Here is a 20,997-nt window from a genome sequence, read left to right as displayed (position 1 = left end):
ACGGGAACCACCAAGCCCCAGGACTCTGAAACCTTGGGCGAGAAATCACTTTGGCTAGCTGTGGCCCACCACTCCCAACTTCCCACCTATTGCTCAAAAATCCGAGCCTAAAGAAGCAAATAAACGCACAGAAGGAAAACATTAGGAACCTCAGAGCAGTGAGACATGTCATCCAGTCCAGCAGCCCCACGCTGGCTCCAGAATCAAAACAGCCTGCACACAAGGCCACATTCAGCTCCCATCTCTGGTTTCTCCCCACAATCCGGCCTCACCGTGGTCCTTGTGACACTAGTGCTCTCTCTCTCTGCGCTGCTTGTCAGACAGCTGCCTAATACTGGGGGCCGCCCAATGCTGCCTGAGACCTGAGGCCCAAGATCTTTAGAGATAATCGTGCTGCTTTCCCAGCCTCCCCTTACACGTGTGCGCACACACACTCACATGCCACCTGATTCAGCACAGCCCACTGAAGAAAGAATTCCCATAATCCTAAACAGGAGGAGCCCTCTCTCACTCCCCCCGCCAAAAAAGGAGTGCAAGGCAAGGCCCCTGGTATCCCGATTTATTTTATATTCTCTTGCAGAGGGGACTTGAGAGTTGGGGGGAGCAGGGGAGGCATGAGGGCAGCACACATCAGTCTCCCTGGGAAACATCTGGGATCGGCCGGACCTCTGAGGCCCATCCTTCCTGGGCACTACAGCAGCAGGACATATGCACAGCCCAGGCCCAGGGCTTGGCAACCTTTGGAAAGAGGGGGCCTTCAGGCAAGACCTCTTGCCAGGCCTCAAATGCTAAAGAGGTGTGGTGTCCAACCACCACCTCACTCCCAGGCCCAGCTGGAAGCAGGAAGGCAAAGGGGGCAGCGGGCAAGCTGGAGTGGAAGGGGAGGCACCCCCTCCAAGCGGCGGCCTTTGGTCTCTGTTAGGTTAGGAAGCTGGTCCTTGTTAGAGGAACCCCATGGGGGTGAAGCTGGGAGCCAGTCCCTGTTAGAGGAAACGCTATAGCAGGGTGGGGGTGGGAGACTCCCGGGTCTGGTCTCAATAAGGCCTGGAAACAGTCTCCACTTCAAAGCAGACCTCTATATTTGGGGAATTGGGTAGGGGAGGAAATAAAAGGACTGTGAGAGGAATGCCTGTGAGCTTTGGGTGGGAATCAGTCCAGGGGGCTTCGAGGGGGCTCCAAGGGAAAGGCTGCCGGGTTGTCTGCAGATGCCAGCTGCCAGGTCCTGGTGAGGAGGAGTTGGGAAGGCCGGGGGGTCCTCTCTCCTTCTGAGAAGTGCTACTGCTCCCCACCCCATCCTGGCTGGGCTCTGAGTTGCCACGGAGACCTTTCACACTGGAGCTACATAATTTCCAGGGAATGTCCCAAATTTCTGGGTCCTCCGGGAGACACCTGAAAGAGGAAAGGAGAGAATAACGAGGGCCCTGCCCCTGCTGGCAGTGGCCAGAACTGCCGGTGGAGTCCCTGTCCCAGGGAGGACTCCTTTGCCTCATTCCTGCCCCCTAGTGGCAGGAGCCGAGATAAGCAAAGCTACATTTGCTAAAGTCAATAATGCTCCGCCAATCTGAGCACACAGCACAGAACCACCCCACCCTTCCCCGGGAAAGCAAGGAGGCGGGAGGGTAAATCACAGAACTTAAATCCTGAGGACTCTCACCGGTCTAGTATGGCACCTCGTTTTAGACATGGGGCATATAAGGCCTAAGAGGCTAAACGAATTCCCCCAAAGCACTCAGCTGCTTAGGAGTAGAGGTGGGCCTAAAATTCAGGCCTCTGGCCTGCCACACCCCCAAAGACACCTGTGTCCTGGGGTGTGGAGGGGGAATGCTAGGAGACATAGGAATGTGAAATGAAAGTCCTGGGCCTTCCCTTCCTGGCCCGCTGGCATCCTGACTTCCTTATGAGTAGCCCATGCCCACCCTGTACCCAGGCCTTGCTGATACTGTTCCCTTGCATGGAGGACCTCCCTTTTCTGCTCTGCCACTCTTCAAGGTCAAGCTCCCCTACTTCCTTCAGGAAGTCTTCCCTGACTTGCACTGTGGCTACTGAGCATATAACGTATGTTAGTGTAACCAAGAAACTGAACTTTCTAAACTTTTCCTCTAAAAGCACATGCAGCTTATACCACAAAGGCGGTGCTTTTTCTTCTTGCACACCCCTCCGAGGTAAGGACGTTAACAAGTTAGTACTTCATAATCACTGGCATGTCTAAAGCCTGGTCACCAGCAAGGTGCTGGGGCTCAGGTGAGAAAGGATGGGCTGCCAGGTCAAGGGACTGCCCCTGAGGCCACCCCTGCCCAAGGCCACTCCTCCAACACTTCAGGCCCCGCAGCCTAGCACGGGCGCTCTGGCTGCTCACTAGTCTCTGAGGATGGCCCCAGCCTCTGAAGCTGAGGCTGGCACAGGGCCTGCCCACTCTGGCGAAGCAGGCCATGTGAAACCTGCTGGGTTGGTCACCTTGAACCAGGCCAAGGCCAGCCTGAGGCTTCCTGCATTAGTTCTTTGCCTGAGCTGCCCTGAGGGCCAGGATCTCTCTCTCCTTTTGGTGGAAGGGGTTGGGGGGAGCTAGCTGCTAGCTGGGGGTAGGAGTGGGGGATACACAGGTGTGAGACTCGGTCCAAGTCTGCACTGACTTAATAGATGACCTGGGCCTCATCCCTCTTTAGGAATGAAGGCAGCAACAGAAGTGCTGGCTCTGGGGAAGCATCAGGCCAGGCCTCTCCAAGAGCCAGGCCAGAAGGCATGTGTGTTGGATCAGGCCATGAACCTGTGCTGAACCAATACCCCTCAAGGGGCCCTGAGATACCCCCCTCGAGGCTGCCCTCCAGCGCACCCACCAGGCCCACATACCCACAAACCAGCCATCGTCACACTGCTGCATGACATCCACTCGGTCCCCCTCCCGCAGCTCCAGCTCGTCTTCGTTCTGGGGCCTGTACTGGTACACTGCCCGGTACCTGCGGGAGACACGGTCATGGCAACCCAGAGCCCTCACCCCTTCCTGAGACAGACCCAGAGTCTAAACCCAAGTGTTGCCACATCCTGTGAATTTCCCAGGGTTTCTCCACGCCCCCATCAGCCCTGGCCCAGGTCCGGGGATGGCAGCTCTGTCTGGCTCCAGGGCATTCTTCCCCAGGCCTCCCCCCTGCCCTCCAAGCCCTACCTACCCAAACCCTGCCTCCTCGGCACTCCCAGTGCCTTCCAGTCTGTTTTACCAGTTCCCACACTTCATGCATCCACACACTAACCTCAGGGCTGGAAACCCAGTAGGGAGACTGAGGCTGGGGGCTGAGTGTGGGAGGCTTGCTCTAAGGCTAAAGGGCTGACAGGGACAGATCAGGAGCACTGCAGACAAGCAGCCCCCACCCCAGCCACCAAGTCACCCTTAAGTGAGAGCAAGAACAAGTGCTACCTATCAGGGGCTTACCAAATCCACCTCGGGGAGCCAGGGCAGGCTACTGGGTCGGTGTGCTCGATACTGCCTGATGGCAGCTCCCACCCCTGACCCAGCACCCCCAGGCGGTACTCACGGGGTCCAATGTATCTGAGCGGTGTTGTGGGAGGAGGTCCCTGGGTCCAGGGGACGGCTGGAGCCTCCAGGATGGGACAGAGAAGACCCAGGGGTGCTGAGACTCTGGGGGACCACAGGAGGAAAGGTGTGGGCACAAGCCGCATGAGGGCGGAGAAGTGAAATGGCCTCCCACTTCCCCGGGGCAGCGCTTCCCACACTGCTCATTGACCCCTCAGTCCCCATGGCACAGGGGTTCTGTGACCATTTCACTCCACAGGTAGGGCAGGTGGCTGGTTTCTGAACACTGCGGACAAAGCCAGCATGAGGGGCCCATGCACGCGCTGTGCCTGCTCATACTCGTTTGCTGAGTGGAGAGGTGACTGCAGGAGTGAACGAGCTTGTTTGTGAGCTGTCAGGACCAGGACCAATGACTTCCCTTAAGTATAAACTTGTAGCTCAAACCCACCCAACTACCCTCTGCAGTGGGAATTATCACCCCATTTCACAGGTGAGGAACACTCTATAGATGAGAAATCCCACATCTAGAGACAGTAAATGATATGACCAAGGTCACACAGCAGGTTACCAGCAGACCCCCAGCTCCTGGCCTCACCCTGTGGCAGAGGCTGACACAGGCAAGTCACAAAAGTGGAGTCTGAAGGGTCAGGAGGCCTGGGCTGGCTCTGGGGTCCCACCTAGGGCCGGCTGGCTATCCCATTCTCCCTGGGATGCAGCTCAAGGGCCAGAACCAACTTGAGGGCTCAGAGGTCCACAAGGCCAGGGTGGGGCTGCAATGCCAGGTTCTGCCTAGTCACCCCACCTGCCTGTCCTGGAGCAGTCTGGGAAGGGCTCTGAAGTGCAACCCCATCATAGGAATGGGGGGTATGGGGTAGGGAGCGGGGATCAGCTCTCCACCTGAAACAGGTTATCATCTTACCTGGGTCTGGGGTCTGGGCTCCTGAGTGGAGTAGGAGAAACCGGTGCGGCGGGGGGAGGTCCGGCCCCCCCAATCGGTGGGATCAGCTGGACTGCGTGGTGTTACTGGGGAGCTGGGGTGACGGGCAGCTAGCCGGGCTGCGGTCAGGCTGGGAGACGCAGGGAGCTGGGGGCCCTCGTCGCAGAGGCGGAGCCGGGGCTCACGGCCCACCTGCACGTAGCTGGCAGGGAAGATGCCCTGGCGCCCCGTGCCTGAGATGCGTCCCTCATACCAGTTCTCATTCACCTTTCGGATCAGGCAGATGCGCTCCCCCTGGGGGAGAGAAAGAAGTCAGTATCTAGAGAGCCTTCCTGGGTACCACGTACCCAAGGGTGCCTACCTGGATGCCCAGAGGCATCAGGCTCAGGGGGGGTCAGCAGGTCCTGCAGAGGTCACATAGCTAGAAAATGGAGGCGTCGGAAGCCAAACCCAGGCTGCCTGGCCGAGCGAGCAGAAGTCTAAACAATGCCCACAATATGTGGCGCTGGGTTTGGATAAAGTCCTGCCTCTTTGGGCAGCCTACATGCATCCCCCTCTGAGTTCCAAGCTCTCTCTCTCTGCAGACTTCCAGTCATATGGGAGCCTGGTGGCTAATAACACAAGTCCAAACCAGGCTCTGCCAATTTCAAGCTGTGTAGCCTTGGGCAACTTACTTTGCCTCTCTGAGCCTTGGTTTCCTCACTTGTGAAGATAATACTGTTGCTGTGAGTAGCAAAGGAGATCAATGGTAGATTGGTAAGAAGCACTGGACAGGCACTAACCACCACTGGGTCCTTTCCCTGCCTCCACATTGAGTGATCCTGTCACCACTGCCAACAAACAAACTCCCTGATGGCAGCTAGTGCTTCCCCAGGCCCACGTGACTGAGGTCAGGTGGGGCTGCCCTGGGGAAGATGGTCTTCAGCCCTCTCCCGCCCCCACCTCTTTATCCAGCCACTTCCTGTCCCTTCTCTCCCTTGGGCCAGCTCTTCTGGGGGATTCACGGCTTCTGCCCCCAAAAGCAACCAAAGGGAGACCAGTTCCCTGCTTTCTAGGACAACATTTTTCAAGCTTTCTTGAACATAGCCTATAGTAACCCAGCACACACACACACAAATGCCTAAATATATATATATTTTTTATTTTAGAAAGGGGGGGACAGAGAGAGAGGGAGAGATAATCAGCAATATGAGATGGATCACATGCCCTGACCAGCGATCAAACCCACAACCTGGGCACGTGCCCTGACCAGGAATCAAACTGGCAACCTTTTAGTACACAGGACAATGCTCCAACCAGGCAGGGTATAAATGCCTAAATATTTGAGAGAATACCCTTTCTACATGCAAGGCTTTTTTTTTTTTAATTGACTTTAGAGAGAGAGAAGAAGGGGGGAGAGAGAGAAACATTGATTTGTTGTTCCACTTAATTATGCATTGATTGGTTGATTCTTGTATGTGCCCTGACTGGGGATGGAACCCACAATCTTGGTGTATTGGGCTGACCCTCTAACCAACTGAGCTACCTGGCCAGGGCTACATGCAAGCCCTTCTAATATTTCCATTTTATTCTTTTAAAAATGCTGATTGTGATCCTCAAAACCTACCAACCTGGAACTGAAAAAAGCACAACTACTCTAGAAGTTCTGAACTTTTAAAAAATGGGCTAAATTAAGGGAAATATATGCAAAGAGACCCAGAAAAACATTGGAAATACTGGATGAAGATGGATACACCTGACTCTTTAAAAAAATGTTCTACTACACATATTTCCCTATGTCTTCACTAGCCCCCGCCCGCCCCCACCTCCTGCCTGGCCTGGCCGCACCTTTCGGAAGGACAGCTCCACCTCCAGATCCCCCTTGAAATTGTACTGGGCCACGGCTTCTCCATACTCCAGCACCTGGTAGGTCGGGGGCTTGACAGGCTTGGGGATCTCATCTGCAGGTAACACCTACAGGGAGAAAGGTCATGAAAAAGGTTCAGCCTAGACATTAATTGGTCACAGGCCTGGGGCTCCTGGGAGGGTGAGGCAACAAAGAGAAGGTGGTATGGTAAGCTCTGTTCCTAGGCCAAAGAAAAGGCAGACACCAGACACAAGCCTATGGTGGCCAGGGCGAGCACAGCCAAGGGGCTGGTGAACCCCAGAAGGCCCTTGGAGGAAGAATTTCCACTAGAGAGAGGTATGTGGAGTGGGCATTATTGGAGTGGGCAGTAGCAGTGCAGAGATGGAAGCCAATTCAGTGAACAGAGTTGAACTTGGAGGGCAGAAGGAAACAAGTCCCAAGGAGCAGGGAACACCTGCTGGCCTGTTCTACAAGTGAGGATCTAACATTTTACCACTGCTGAGAACCGAGCGTCCTCCTTCCTCCTCCCCTTCTATCCCTCCAGTTGCCCAGAATCTCCATGCCCTCTTTGCTTCACCCTACTCATAAAAATCAAGAAGCTAAAAAACTATTTTTTTAAGTATATTTTTAAAAAATGTTTTTATTGATTTTTAAAATTTTTATTGATTGATTTTTATAGACAGAGAAGAAGAGAGAGAACAACATCGATTTGTTGTTCCACTTATTTATGCATTCACTGGTTGATTCTTATATGTGCCCTGACTGGGGATTAAACCTGCAACCTTGGTGTATCAGGATGACACTCTAACCAACTGAGATACCAGCCAGGGCTGTTTTTATTGACTTTATCTTATTTATTTATTTTTGTTAATCCTCACCTGAGGATACCTTTTCTAATGATTTTTAAAGAGAGTGGAAGGGTGGGGAGAGAGAGAAACAACGATGCGAGAGAGACAACAATTGGTTGCCTCCTGCAGGCACCCCAACTCGGGCCCTGGAATCAAGCCTGCAACCCAGGTAGGTGCACTTGACCAGGAATTGAGCCCGTGACCCTTCGGTCTGCGGGCTGATGCTCTAACTACTGAGTAACACCAGCTGGGGCTATTTTTATTGATTTTAGAGAGAGAGGAAGGGAGAAGGAGGGAGGGAGGGAGGGAGAGAGAGAGAAACGTGGATGTGAAAGAGAAACATCAACCGGTTGCCTCCTGCACACAGCCTGGCCAGGATCAAACCTGCAACCTGGGTATGCGCCCTGCCCAGGAATCAAACCGGTGACCTTTTGCTGCATGGGACAGCGTTCAACCAACTGAGCAACACTGGCCAGGGCGATAATAAACTCTTTAATACTGAGATGTAAATGACTGATGACATGGAATACTCTACATACTCTGTGAAATTTCAGGATCAGAGAGAGAGTTCTAAGGGTAGGGGAGGCCTACTGATGTCTGCCAAATCAAGAGCCTGAATTAAAACAACAACCCAACCCATAGGTCAATGAGAAAGTCACAAAAGAAATGGGAAAATAGTTTGAGTTGAATGAAAAAACAATATCAAAATCTGTGGGATGCAGTTAAAGCAGTGCTTAGAGGAAAATTTATAGCATTAAAAATGCATATATTAGGGGGAAATGTTTCAAATCAATCATCTAAACTACCACTCTAAAAAACTAGAAAAAAAAAGAGCAAAATTGTACCTAGTACAAACAGAAGGAAATAATAAATAATGAAGAGGCAGAAATCAATAATACGGAAAACAAAAATAGAGAAAAATCAATAAAATCAAAAGTTGGTTCTTTGCAAAGATCAATAAAATTAACAAATCTCTTGTCAGAATTAGAGAAGACACAAACTATCAATATCAGGAATGAAGGAAAGGACATCACTACAGATTTTACTGACACTAAAAGAATAATAAGGAAATATCATTAACAACCTTAAGCTAATAAATTAGATACCTTGAAATTCCTTAAAAGATACAAATACCAAACATAACTGATAGTCCTTTATCTATCAAATCCAGAACTTATGTCTGGATTCAGATTCTGGATCTTCTACTTAATAACTTGTCTCTGAACCTTAGCAAGCCCATCTGTAAAATGGGGCAGATTTATTACGTTCCCAAGTTAATGAGAGGAACCAGGGAGGTTAATTCAGATGACTCTGGAACAACATGGGTTTGAACTGTGAGAGTCCACTTACACGCATATTTTTTTTCAGTAAATATACTGGAAATTTTTTGGAGATTTGCAACATTTTGTAAAAACACACACATGAACGGTGTAGCTGAGAAATATTTAAAAAATTAAGAAAAAGGTTATGTCATGAATGCATAAAATAAATGTATTTTCTCTCCCTTATGGTTTTCTTAATAACATTTCCTTTTCTTTAGCTTACTTTATTGTAAGAATACAGTATATAATACATATGACATACAAAATAGGTGTTAATCGATTGTTTATGTTATCAGTAAGGCTTCTGGTCAACACTAGGCTATTAGTAGTTAAGTTTGGGGGGAGTCCAAAGTTACATGTGGATTTTCGACTGTGCGGGGGTCAGCGGCCCAACCTATGCATTGTTTAAGGGTCAGCTGTACACATGAAAATGAATGATTTGTAAACATCGCACACTTTGTACTCTTGCCAGGTGTAATTAGGATTCATCCCAAAGACAGCTTGAGAGAGATGGATTCTGCCTGGTGAAAGTCTGGGACACTGACAGGGCTGGCGGGCCCTGGTTCTCCCCCTTGGACTGGTTCCACCTTTAGCCCTCACTTTACAGGCATTTCCTGAGTACAGGCAAAGTGCCAGGCCAGGCTGTGGGGGCCAAGGTTACGAATGAGGCTGAGACATGGCCCCTGCCCTGGAGCTCTCAGTGTCACATCTTAGGGAACCTGTAAGATATGGCAGCCAGCTAAGGGGAGAAGCTGTGGACGGATAAGGGCTCGGCACACCCAGCTGCCCCCTAGGCTCCTGCTCACCTCCACGTAATTAGCAGGGAAGATGCCCAGCCTGCCATGGTGCTCCCCCTCCAGCCAGTTCTTGTCCACCTCCTTGTGGATGTAGACAATATCGCCCTTCTTCAGGGTCAGCTCCCTGCAGGCCAGAGCAAGGACATCGGCAGACCCTGTCTAGGACACCCAGGGTCCCCTCCACCTCTGGGGATGCCCCCCCCCACCCTGCCCTCCCCTCTCCCCCAGAGTGCAGAGCCTGCCCCAGGGAACAGGGGAGGGGAGAGGAGGGCACTTACTTGGGAGACTGTGCCTGGAAGTCAAACTTGAGCCTGGCAGCCTTCCTCTATGCAGGGGGAGAGAACACGGGGGCGACCCCAGTCAAGCAGTCCCCAGGACCCTGGCGCCCCAGGCTCCCCTTGCACCCTGACCCTAGGCTCCCACCCCCTTACCTTCTTTTCTTCCTTCCTGGCAGGGCTGACCCCTCGCTCAGAGGCACTCGGGTCTGTGGAGAAGCCTGAGCTCAGCCTGGGAAGGCCATGCCCGGGGGTGGGGCTGGGCTGGGGTCCCTCCCACCCACAGGCTCCAGTGGACGCCGGGGCTCTAGGATCTTCCTGCCACGCCCCGCGGGCACCAGATCTGGTGAGTGGGGAGGGCCCCTGGGTGAGAAGAGGGGCAGGGTCTGGTCCTTACCTCCGGTTGAGGAAGGGTAGACGAAATCCCTACGACCTAGGAAGGGGCTTCCTCCATCCGCCATTCTGTGGGGACTCAGGGGCCAGGAGGAGCCCCGGTAAAGTGCATTCGGGTTGCTGAGGCTCCAGGCAGAGGCTGGGCTGCGGGGACACAGCGAGTGAGCCACCTGCCTGGCTTCCCGCCCTCGCGGGCTCAGCCCTGAGCGCCCTGTGCCCCCCACCGGCCGCCGCCTCCTTCCAGGCACCCCCGGGCTCGCCGCAGGACGTCCTGCTTCCCAAGCCGTGGGCCGGGCGAGGGTGCGGCCCGCGGGGAGGCGGGTGCGCTGAGAAGGGCTGGCCGCGGCCCCCGGCGCCCGGGGAGGGCAGCTTTCCCCCCCGGGCGGGGCCGCCCCCTGCCCCCAGGGTGCCCCCGTCCCGGCCGGCCACTCGGCGCCCTCCACGGCCCCCCTGCCCCGAGTGGTGCCCCGGTCCCCGCCGGCCACTAGGCGCCCCCCGCCCCGTCCCTCCCCGCGCCACGTCCCCGGCCCGGGTCCTGCGCGCCCCGGCCACTCACCGCGCGGGGGGCCGCGGCTCCTGGGGCCGTCGGGGCACCTGGGGGCCCTGCGGGGAGGCGGCGGTCAGGGCCCGCGTCCGAGGCAGCGGCAGCCCAGGCCACCGCCTCCGGAAAAGTTGGCGGCTTGGAAGGAGGGATGATGGGCGGGGCGGGGACCGGGAGGAGCCGAGGAGCCGGGGAGGAAGCGCACGGAGGGGGGCGGAAGGGGGGGCGGCCCGGGAGAGCGGGCGGGAGCGGGGGAGAGCCCTGCGGGCCGAGGTCCCGGACGGGCGGGGGCCGGGCGCTCGGACGTCAGGCCGGGGCGGAGTCGGAGGCTCGGGAGTCACTCGGGAAAGTCCGCGCCCAGCCTCGCAGAGGAGCGCGCTCGGTCGGGGTGCAGTCCGCCCCAGCGCGCGCCGAGTGCAGCCGGCGGGGAACGTCTCGTCCGCCCCTGTCGCCCAAGCCCCGCGGAGTCTCCCGGGTAGGGGGACTGGGGTCGGTACCTTGGGAAACGGCTGCCGGGTCTCTATAGCCCGCAGGTCCTTGTCCAGCTCCGCGCTCAGCTTGGCCAGCTCTCTCTCCAGCAGGACCTGGGGCAGGTGATCGGGAGAGACTTGGGACAGTGGGGAAGCGGGGGAGGGGCGGGGAAGCAGCGCACGGTTGGGGGGCACTGGTCAAAGGTCAGACGTGAGTAACCAGTGGGCAGCCGGCCGGAGCACGGTGCTTGCCCTAGTGTAAAGGGCAGGCTCAGGGCGCCGGGCTGGACAGGCTCCCTGCCTGTGTGCCTGCCCAGAGGTGTGCCTCAGGGTGTCAGGGGGGCCCTGCCACCACCTCTCACTGGCCCCACCCTCCTGACCCAACTCACCCATCTGGCACGCCCAGGATAGCCCCTTAGGACTTCCGGACAGTGCCTCACTACCATTCTTTGTCATGTCACTTGTCTGTTCAAAAGCCTGCAGGGCTCCCCATTTCCTCTCCCACCAAGTCGTCTATGGCCTTCCACAGCCGGGCTCCACTGTACCCAACTGCTTTCCCTCCACTGCCCATCCTGCCTCCGCCCAGACTTTGCCTCTGCACCTCCCTCATCCTGAGCGCCCTCTCTCTGCCTGGCCAAACCCTCCCAACTCTTCAGAGCCCAGCTCCACCTCTAAGAATAGGTCCTGAAAATTCCAGTCCACACTGACCACTCTTTTCTCAGCTCCTGCTTTGGTCAACACACATTTATTCCACACATGTTTGAGTGCCTACTGAATGCCAGGCACTCTGTGGTGGGTGCCAGGGATACAGAGGTAAACTGCACGGGACTGGAAGATCGGAGCTTTGGGATCTGTGTCCTTTGCCCAGGGTGACTGGGGCCAACATCACCCAGAATCTCCCTCCTTTGTCCCCCAACACTGCTTGTCTCCCCTCACCCCACTTTCCCTTCAGCACTCACCTCAATGGGCTGGGAGGGCTTCTCAACAGGGTCATCCACCAGAGGTTTCTTGGGCTAAGGATGGGAAGGGTGAGTCAAAGGGGATGAACTCACTTGCCAAAATGCGCTGGCGAGGGTGCATCCACTCCGAGAGGACCAGGCCCACACTCACCTTCTGCCCAGTCTCTAGTTCTTGCAGAAACTGGTTCCAAGATTCTTCTGTCCAGACATTGTCCGCTTTCTCTCGGCGTCTGGGCACCTGCATGGAGGTGGGTAGGCATCGGCTTGAGTAGATGGACACTGGGACACTGGGCAGGCTTTCAGGCCACTGCCCCACCCCTGTGACCACCAGTCCCCTGCTAAGGATTCTGGGTTCGCCTAGCTGTACAGGCCCCAACGGAAAGGACATTATCTGTGCTCTCTTCACAGAGGGACCTGGCCAAGAAGGCACTGGGGACAGTGTGGGAAGGGTGCTGGGAGGGCTACCTGATTTGGGGTCTGGGGCAGAGAGGAGGGTGCTCCAGCATTACAGTTGAAGGTACTTCTAGGAAACTCTTCAGAGAGGCCCCAGCTTCTTCTAGAGAAAGGGAAGGGCATGCATCTCTTCAGTTTCCTTTCCTCAGGGAAGCGGAGACATGAGGACACAGCCCTGGTAGAGGGAGCTGCACCCCCATCCTCTCTTGCTCCAAGCTCTGAAGCAGTGTTAAACAGTGGAAAGTTATGAGCTCTGAGTTCAAATCCCAGATCTGCTACTTAGCTGCACTACGTTTTGGCAAGTTACTGAACTGGCAGGGCCTCGGATTCAAGGCCTGTAATGTGAGAATGATTCCCACCTGCACAAGGGTGTGGTGGATCTTATGTGAGAGGACATACCTGACACGCCCAGGAGAAGGCCTGACGCAGGCACCTGCTCCATGAGTGGTCAGTCCCTTTCCTGCTGGCCTTGGTGAGTAGCCTGCTTTTGTGTTCAGTCTGGCCCCATGACTGTGGCTATGTATGTTTGTGCTTATTAGGTGAAGCTGGTCCTTCTGGTTGCCACACCACGTAGTCTTGCACCTGTGCCCACGGGTGTGGGACTACATCCTAGTCCGAGGAAAACCCAAGGCAGGGAAAGAGTCTGCAGCCCTGACCCTGGAGCCCTGGGCAAGTTATTTCAGAGCCCTGGGGCTCAGTTCTCTGAGGGTGCTGAATTCAGTGACTTCATCTGGAGACCTCTCCAGCCACATTCCAGGCACTGCACGGTCACATCTGCCCTAGTCCCTCTAGGGGTCCCTTCTGGGCTAGTTTAAATGTTCCAGCCTCTGTTGAATTGGAATGTGTTCACTAAGTGGAATGACTGTACCAAGCTTATCAAATGATGGAATGTCTGACTGCAGGGTCAGGATTTGTTGGCTGTAATCATGACTATTCTCTATTTTCAAAATAATACTTGTGATAATGAGACTGGAATATGTCATTCCTAACTTAAGGAAGCTCTAGTCATAATTAAGCCTGTATATTAATAATGTTTGTGGAGACTTGCTATGAGCCCTAATCCTCACAACCACTCTATGATCCGCACTTAACAGATGAGGATACTGAGGCTTAGATGGGTTAAGTTGCCCAAGCCACAGCAGCTTGAATCCAGAACTCTGAGCTCTTAGCCTCTATCTTATCGATGATGCTGAGAGCCACAGGCCAGTTATGGCAATGTTAATGTGGTTAATCTCTCCCCAGAAAGGAATAAGAACCTCATTGATTTCACTGAGAGGAAAGCTCCTGATTCCCAAGGTGGGGTTGAGACCCTCCAGGTCTGGCAGCTGGGGCTGGCCTGTGTGGTTTGCACAGAGAAAATCAGTTACATCTTTCACCTCTCTGGAGGTTCCTCTCTCAGGGGCATCTGGGAGGAAACTTGGGATCCTCTACCCCTTGTTTTCTATCAGGCATCAGTGTGGACGGCCACAGATCCACACCTAGTCGTGGGACACCCGGCTCTCCACCCCACATTACCTGGGGATCTTTGGGGTGATGAATCCTGCTGCCAACCACAAAAGCATCACAGGGGTCCTGACCAGGAATAGGTGCAAAGTCCTCCCCTGCCTGCCATTCCCCTTGGGCCCTGGTGGGGAAGGAACTGTCTGGAGCGGTGGGGACCCTGAGAAGGGGCTGAGCCATCAGAGGAGCCAGACCCCCCCATTCGCCTGCTTTGAGGCTGTGCCAGCTGTGGCCACCAGGGGGTGCGAGTCCCCACAAGGATGCCAGGGCCCATCTGTAGCCCTCAGGCCCCGTCCCCACCCCAGGCTTACCCGCTCACAGTGGAGGCCTGGCCTGGCCGGGAGGAAGGTCTTTGCTGGGGCCCTGGATGCCTCCTTGAGTCTGCAGAGGTGGCACAGGAGGAAGCCACTGAAGGTAGAAGACAGGCAGGGGTGGGGGGAGGTGAGAGTAGGGGTTGAGGTCACCTGGTTGACTATTGGAGGTTCAGGTACCCATGCCCACCCACACTCCTGGGTAGCTCCTGGGAAAAGGGGTGATGTTCTGGACCACTTAATGTGGGCTTTGCACTAAGTACTTTGTACTCTTTAAGAAATCTTCAAAACAGCTCTGGGGTAGGTAGTATTCCCATTTTATGGATGAGGAAAGAGAGGCCCAGAGAAATCACAGCCAGGGCTGGGCATTTATTGGCCAGTGAAGCTGAGGCTCTTAATTACCACCTAACGGGTTGTGGAGCTTACCAGAAATGGGCTATACAAACTTTTCAAGATGAATTAAGCCAACTGGGGAGCCCTAGAGCCAGATGTGGCCACAGGGAGGGGCAAACTCAGGGCCAAGCTGGGGTAGGCCACCCCCTCACCTTTGGGTGCTTCCTCAAAGGTCCAGTCCAGCTGCAGGTCTGCGGGAGCAGAAAGGACCGGGTGAGGGATGGGACACAAGCGAGGTCGGTGTGCCCCGTGAGGCTGCCTCAGCTGCTCCCAGCCTCCCTCCTGCTTAGAGCAGGGGCCAAGGGACTGAGTCAGGGCCTGAAGAATGTCCCGAGGGAGGGAAGGAATTAGGAGGGCAGTTCTGGGGAGGGCTTGAAATGCCTTTGGCAGACTTAAGGCCTGAGCCAGCCAACCAGGGCAGTGGACTTGCCCAAAACTCCTGCTCCTCCCTCCCTGGTTCCCATACAAACCTTCTCCTTGACCTTTGTAGACCTGCCCTCACCATGTGGGGTAGGGCAAATTCCACTTCGTCCTCTCCCTCTTTCCCCTTTGCACCCTCTCCTAAATGCTTGTCCTTCCCCCTTAGCCCAGACCTGCTCCTCATGGTGCTCAAGACTTTCTGGGGCCTCCTAGGAAAAGCAAATGACCAGCCAAACCACTCAGTCTCCTAGGCAGGCAGACCTGTCCCAACAGCTCCTCAAACGCCAACCAAAATACCCCTCTCCAGATCCCACACCTTCCTCCAACTCCTGGAGTTTTCTGCTTTCCTTTGCAGTCAATGGCTGGCCTTAACCCACTCACTGTCTCCAGTTTCCCTTCTTGTTGGGCAGGCTTCAGACCCACCATTCTTGCCCCAGCTGCTCTTCTCAAGGACCCGGTGACTACCACATTGCCAAATCAAATGGTCAACGGTATGGGGCCATCGGCAGCATTTGTCACAGTGGGTCCCTTCCTCCTTTTGAAATTTTTCTTCCACTTGGCTTCAGGGAGACCACTCTGGTTCTCCTCCTGCCTCCCGGGTGCACCTTCTCAGTCTGTGTGGCCAGGTCCTGCTCACCTTGGGAACCACCCACTGCTCACCCACTCAGTCCTTGGGCTTCTGTCTCTTCCTCTCTCCAGGTGATCCTATCTAGTCTTCTGACTTAAAAAAATAAAATCTAGCCCTGCCAGGCATGGCTCAGTGGTTAGGGCATCGACCTGCACACAGAAGGGTCTCGGTTTCAGTTCCTGGTCAAGGGCATGTACCTGGGTTGCAAGTTGGATCCCTAGCCTTAGTCGGAATGCATGCAGGTGGAAACCAATTGATGTGTCTCTCTTACATCAATGTTTCTCTCTTTTTTTCTCTCTCTCTCTCCCTCCCCCACTCCCTTCCACTCTCTGCAAATCAATGGAAAAAATATCCTTGGGTAAGGATTAATAACATCTATTCCAGGGATTCTCGACCTTGGTTGCACATTAGAATTACTTGGGCAGATTTGCCTCAAATCTCTTTGAGATGCCTACTCAACATGTCCACTTGGATGCACCACATCTAAAACTGCGGGCCTCTCACATCTACACCTCCTGCAGTCCCCCCTGCATTTATAAGTGGCAACTCCATCTGTTGACCTGCTCAGGTTAAAGTCAGCCGTGACTCCTCTTTCGTGCCACATCCAATCCGTCAGCAAATTTCCAGGACTCTGTCTCCAGATCCCACCAGGCCTGCTACTGCCCTGGTCTGAGGCACTGTGGCCTCTGGCCTAGATTAAAGCCAGGCCTCCTGACTGGTCCCCAGCTTCCACCCCTGCCCTATCGCTTTCCCATCTGGCAGCCTGTGTGAGCCTTTCCAGGTATCACTTGTCAGAGTATGTCACTCTGCTGCTCAGAACCACCCAGGGGCTCCTTAGCTCTTGCAGAATAAAAGCCAAAGTCCTTATAATGGCCCCCAAAGGCCCTCTGGCACCCAATCCCATCTCCCACTATATGCCCCCTTCTCATTCCAGTCCGACCTCTCCTGGATGCTCCAGAACATGCCAGCCTTGCTTCTGCCCCTGGATCTCTGGTGCAGCGCTCCTCCCCTGCCCTGTAGGGCTCTCCTTCACTCCCTGAGCTCTCTGCTCCGATGCCACATAACAGGGACCTTCCCTGCCAGCCTCCCTGCACTGGGTACACCCCAGCCTTTTGCTCCCTAGTGCTGGCCACCAGCTGCCATACTGAGCATTTATCTGTTTACTCTGTCTCCTCTGTCTTAATCACCTTGCTAACCGGTCACGAGTATACACGTGTTTCCGTGTCCGAATGTGGTTGGCCGGTCACCAGTATACTTGTACTTCCAGTGTCAAATGTTGTTGACAGGTCACGAGGTAACTCGTGTCTGCGCTTACATTAATTTAAGTAATTTTAAGGCCTGAAAGCAATGTAGAGTTTTAAAAGAGTAGAAAAGTAGCCGGCCACATGGGCGAGTTCTGGCTCGAAACAGCCAGTCAGCGAGGTGTTTAAGCTTCACTGGGGCAGGGACATCCTTTTTTGTTCCGTTTTATCTTCAGCACCTAAAATAGTGCTCGGCATATAGTAAGTGCTCAATGGATGGCCAAGGGACTAACTGAATGAATGAGTGACCTCAGGGATTCCCAATACCTTCAGAGGATACTGGGGACAGTGTCTGGGAGGAGATGGGAGGATACTTCCTTCGCCTGTTTTAGGAACCACTCATCACAGAGCCTGGGGGGGTGCAGAAGAGCTCCACAAGCAGGCAACTTCTTCTTTCTGCCCCTCCCTTCCGAAGCCATAGGAGCTGGAGCCCACTCTGGTAGAGACGGGGCCTGGAAGGGTGTCTCACCTGGCATTTTCCGGTGAATCTGCTGAAACATTTTCCGGTACCAGTCCCGGGGGCTGTCAACACTCTGGGATCAGAACAGACAAAGTCAGGCCACCCTCCCAATATCGAGCCACAGAAGTTTTTCCTTACCAAGCCCTCTTCCTGTGAGTCCCAGTCAGTGGGCTGTGTGGTGTCTTTAATGGCAATGACTCCGTGTAGCACATCACATGTGAATAAGATGTGGGGAAGGGTCTCCAACAGTGACCCCTAAGCTGTGACATTTAGGGTGGTTCACATTTTTTTCACATTGTTTCCACAAAGAATATGTGCTTCTAGGTAATGAAAAGTAAGTACAATAATGTAGGTGGAAATGGTATTTCATATCCCTGCCTCACCTGACACTCAAGATGGCCCTGGAAGGCAGAAAGGGTTCAGATGAAGAAGTGGTGAGCTCAACTAGAGGCAGGTAGCTGGCTCCAGACAGGTTTGGGGATGGAAGGAGGGCAGAGCCCCTGGGAGCCTGGAGCCCGGATCCATTCACGCTCATCCATGGTGTAAGGTCTTCTCACTCAGGACTCTGCTCACTCATTCAGCCAGTCATCCACTCCCCAACCATTTCATGAGTGCTGTGCCAGGCCCTGGGACCCGAAACTGAGAGAGGTCCCTGCCAGGGTCAGTCCTCACAGCAGTGGCCCTCCACCTTGAGAGCCAGGGGGCATTCTTGATTACCCCTTACTCCACAAATCACTGTGCAACTCAGACACACAAGTGAGGTTAATGAAACCCTGTGAGGCTCAGAACCCCTGAAACCCATCACAGTTGAACCCCTGCTTTAGTCTGAAATGACTGGGTACAGTCTTAGTTGCCCCGACTTTAATTCACAAAAGTGCTCAGCATGGGTCCCTGGGCCCCATCCGTCCGTGGCCCCCAGCCCTGGACTCACAGATCGGGGGGCAATAGGCATGCCGCTCTCATCCACGGGCCCGATTCCCTCGTACTTGACCCAGCGTTTGTCCCGGCGTTTGCTGTCCTTGGTCCATGTGGCTGACCAGTTCTGGGGATGCTGGGAGGCGGTCTTCTGGGTCCCCGAGGGCCGGCTCCCAGGGCCTGGCCAGGTCTGATACCAAGCAGGGTCTGTAGGCGTGTGCATGAGAGCATTAGCAATGGGCAGGGGCCCCAGCTGACACTGTCTGTCCCTTAGCTCCTCAGAATATTGATCCCCGTGGGTTTGAACATTCAACACATCCTTGTCTGTTGGAGTTGATGACTCACTCTACCAACCGCCCCATTCCAAGCAGGACCATGAGCCTGTTTGTTTATATTTTAGTTAAAGTGAATAAAAATGGATTTTGTCTTGAGAAATCTGCTTTCCTGGGGCTGTCCTAAGAACTTCTAGAATGAGGGCTGGGAATCATTCCTTGCAGAGAATGCTGGGGCTGTCCCAGCTCAGGGACAGCAGGGTGGGGCAGAAAAGATGCCGGGCTTAGAGAATTCAGACCCCGGATCTGCCACCTACTAGCTATGTGATCTTGGGCACAACAGTCAACCTCTCAGTGCCTCAGTTTCCACTTCAAGGGTCATCATGGTGAGGATTCAGGGAGATGTAGTGGGTGCGACCGTGCCCAGCACAGTGCCTGACACATAGCAGAGAGGCTGTCAGTAAGGGACAGAAACTCATTCACCAGACATGGCTGCCGTGCCCTCAGCTTCCCTAGACCCTCAGCCCCCAGGTCCCCAGGGCAGCAGCCTAAGGGCTTTGGTGTGAATCTCAGTTCTGCCTCCGTGCCTGAAACTCCCTGAGACTCAGTTCCTCACCAGGAAGATGCCCATGCTTTGCCAGGATGTCGAGGGATTAAATAAGATGAGACTTATGACTCGTCTTTACAGTGCTCAGCACAGTCTAAGTGCTCAGCAATTATTTGTTAAAGGAATAAACTCCTTGACAGAGTGCCTGCCTCAAGGGACCACGCAACAAAGATGCCAGCCTCCTCAGGAGAGGGGCCCCAGAGTGGGCCCGCATCCAGGAGGTCCCAGGATCTCCCGGGCCCTGTGGCCCAGGCTGCAATGACTCACAGGAGCCCGGGAGCTGACAGGCTCTCAGAGCTGCCTGTCCGCCTCGTGCTGGGCTGGTGAGGACAGACTGCAGCAGCCCTCAGGGGCCCGCTGTCGGGTTGGGGCCCCCATGCCCTTCTACAGCCAACGCATGCTCACATTCCTCCACCCTTCCATTCCTCAGTCCAAGCTAACTCCCTGTCCTGCGGGAAATGCCCCAGCCCCCACGGCAGTGTCCCTGCACGCTTCCTTCCCCTGGCACTGGGCGGGGGTGGGAGGGGTGGGGGGAATGTGTCAGCCTGCTCTCTCCCCCACAGCTTTCACTCTCACAGGCCAGCATGCTCATCCAGGGAGGGGCAGTTAGCTGAGCTCGGAGGTCCCCACCCCTCATGGGGCTTCTGGACTAGGTTTTCCTGAGCAGACCCACCTGGGTGCCGGGAAGCATCTCTCCTCGTTGGGAAGTACCCATTGCACACGGTCCTGGGCGCAGGATCATGGAACTGGAAATTAAGGGTGTTGGAGCCACCGTTCCGGATCACAGGCACCTGTGGGGAGGGGCCAGGAGCGGCAGCTCAGGCCCAGAAGGTTCCATAGAAGGGTGGGAGGGATGGCTGCCAGGGCACAGCCATACCCCATGGTGAGCGCCCCAGGGCCAGCTTGACCCTTTTGCAGAAAATCAGTGAGGATCCCTAGAATTCTCTTCTGACCCCCATCCCTGCTTCCAGTCCTTTAGTCCTTCTGCTCCCCACCTGTGCCGCCAGGTCCCCACCAACTGTGGGCCCACAGTAACCCTCTCCCTTGCTGTCTCACTCACCCGAGTCCCCCTGGAGGATGGCCCTACATGGGCCCGGAGGTGGCCAGGGATGAAGTCGTCCAGGCTGAGCCCAGCTGGGTGGCTGCAGGGTGAGGCCTGCATACTTGGGTCGAGGTCAGAGGACTGCGGGTGTGCCAGCAGTTCCTCTGCACGTCCTCTGTGGGGAAGGAGGGAGGAAGGAAAAGCCCTGCTGAACCCAGCAGCCTGTGCCCTCTGGGCTTGACCTGGGGGTGGGCAGGAGGGGACGCTGTGGGAGGGCGTCAGGGCTAGCGGGGTGGGAGCTCCAGGACCCAGGAAACAGGCCACTCTGGGCACCCGCCTGCAGGCTGCCAGTGCTGGCTCCCAGAGGCACAATGGGCTGCTTGTTAGGCCCGGGGCCGGAGCTCCGGGTGGTTGTGGGGGAGGGGAGGCTGGGCGAGGAGGAGGGGAGGCTGGCCAGGAGCGGGCCTGCTGGACAAAGCTTCTGGCGGGCCTGCTGGCCAGCCCCTCTGGGGCTCTCACTACACAGTCAGCCTGTTCCCCCAGAGGGACAGCAGAGGGAACTGGGGCAGCTGGCGGAGGAGGCTGAGGCATGCGGGACTTTGTTTCAGTTCCCTCTGCCTTCCCGAGTCCCTGCGTGAGCATCTGCTCACCAGCAGGCACGAGGGGTTTCTCAGGCTGGGGAGAGGCCTTGGGCAACAGCAAGGCCACCCACCTACTGCCCAGCAGGGCCAAGGTTCAGGGGGAGAGCAAGAGGGCATTTCCAGGCCGCAGGAACCACTCC

At 55.3% G+C, this 20,997-nt stretch overlaps 1 protein-coding gene across 1 annotated transcript; it reads right to left on the bottom strand.

The window, feature by feature from the left end:
- Nucleotides 1–493: 493 nt before the first annotated feature.
- Nucleotides 494–20,376, bottom strand: SORBS3 (sorbin and SH3 domain containing 3). Its single transcript, XM_087816854.1, has 20 exons — nt 20,235–20,376; nt 19,848–19,965; nt 18,312–18,502; nt 17,390–17,453; nt 14,724–14,762; nt 14,179–14,275; nt 12,380–12,470; nt 12,066–12,152; nt 11,915–11,968; nt 10,983–11,069; nt 10,501–10,547; nt 9,949–10,088; nt 9,708–9,760; nt 9,555–9,601; nt 9,286–9,400; nt 6,291–6,416; nt 4,446–4,757; nt 3,528–3,631; nt 2,848–2,954; nt 494–1,389 (listed from the first exon to the last, which is right to left on the bottom strand). Exons 1-20 carry the CDS (start codon nt 20,334–20,336, stop codon nt 1,328–1,330), a joined length of 2,043 nt encoding a protein of 680 aa, XP_087672980.1. The 5' UTR covers nt 20,337–20,376; the 3' UTR covers nt 494–1,327.
- Between the last annotated feature and the right edge of the window lie 621 nt (nt 20,377–20,997).

The sequence above is a fragment of the Miniopterus natalensis genome, chromosome 4, assembly GCF_054644295.1.
Source record: "Miniopterus natalensis isolate mMinNat1 chromosome 4, mMinNat1.hap1, whole genome shotgun sequence".
Taxonomy (NCBI): Eukaryota; Metazoa; Chordata; class Mammalia; order Chiroptera; family Miniopteridae; genus Miniopterus; species Miniopterus natalensis.
Note: the sequence above shows the minus strand (reverse complement) of the source record. Positions and strands in the feature narration are given on the sequence as shown.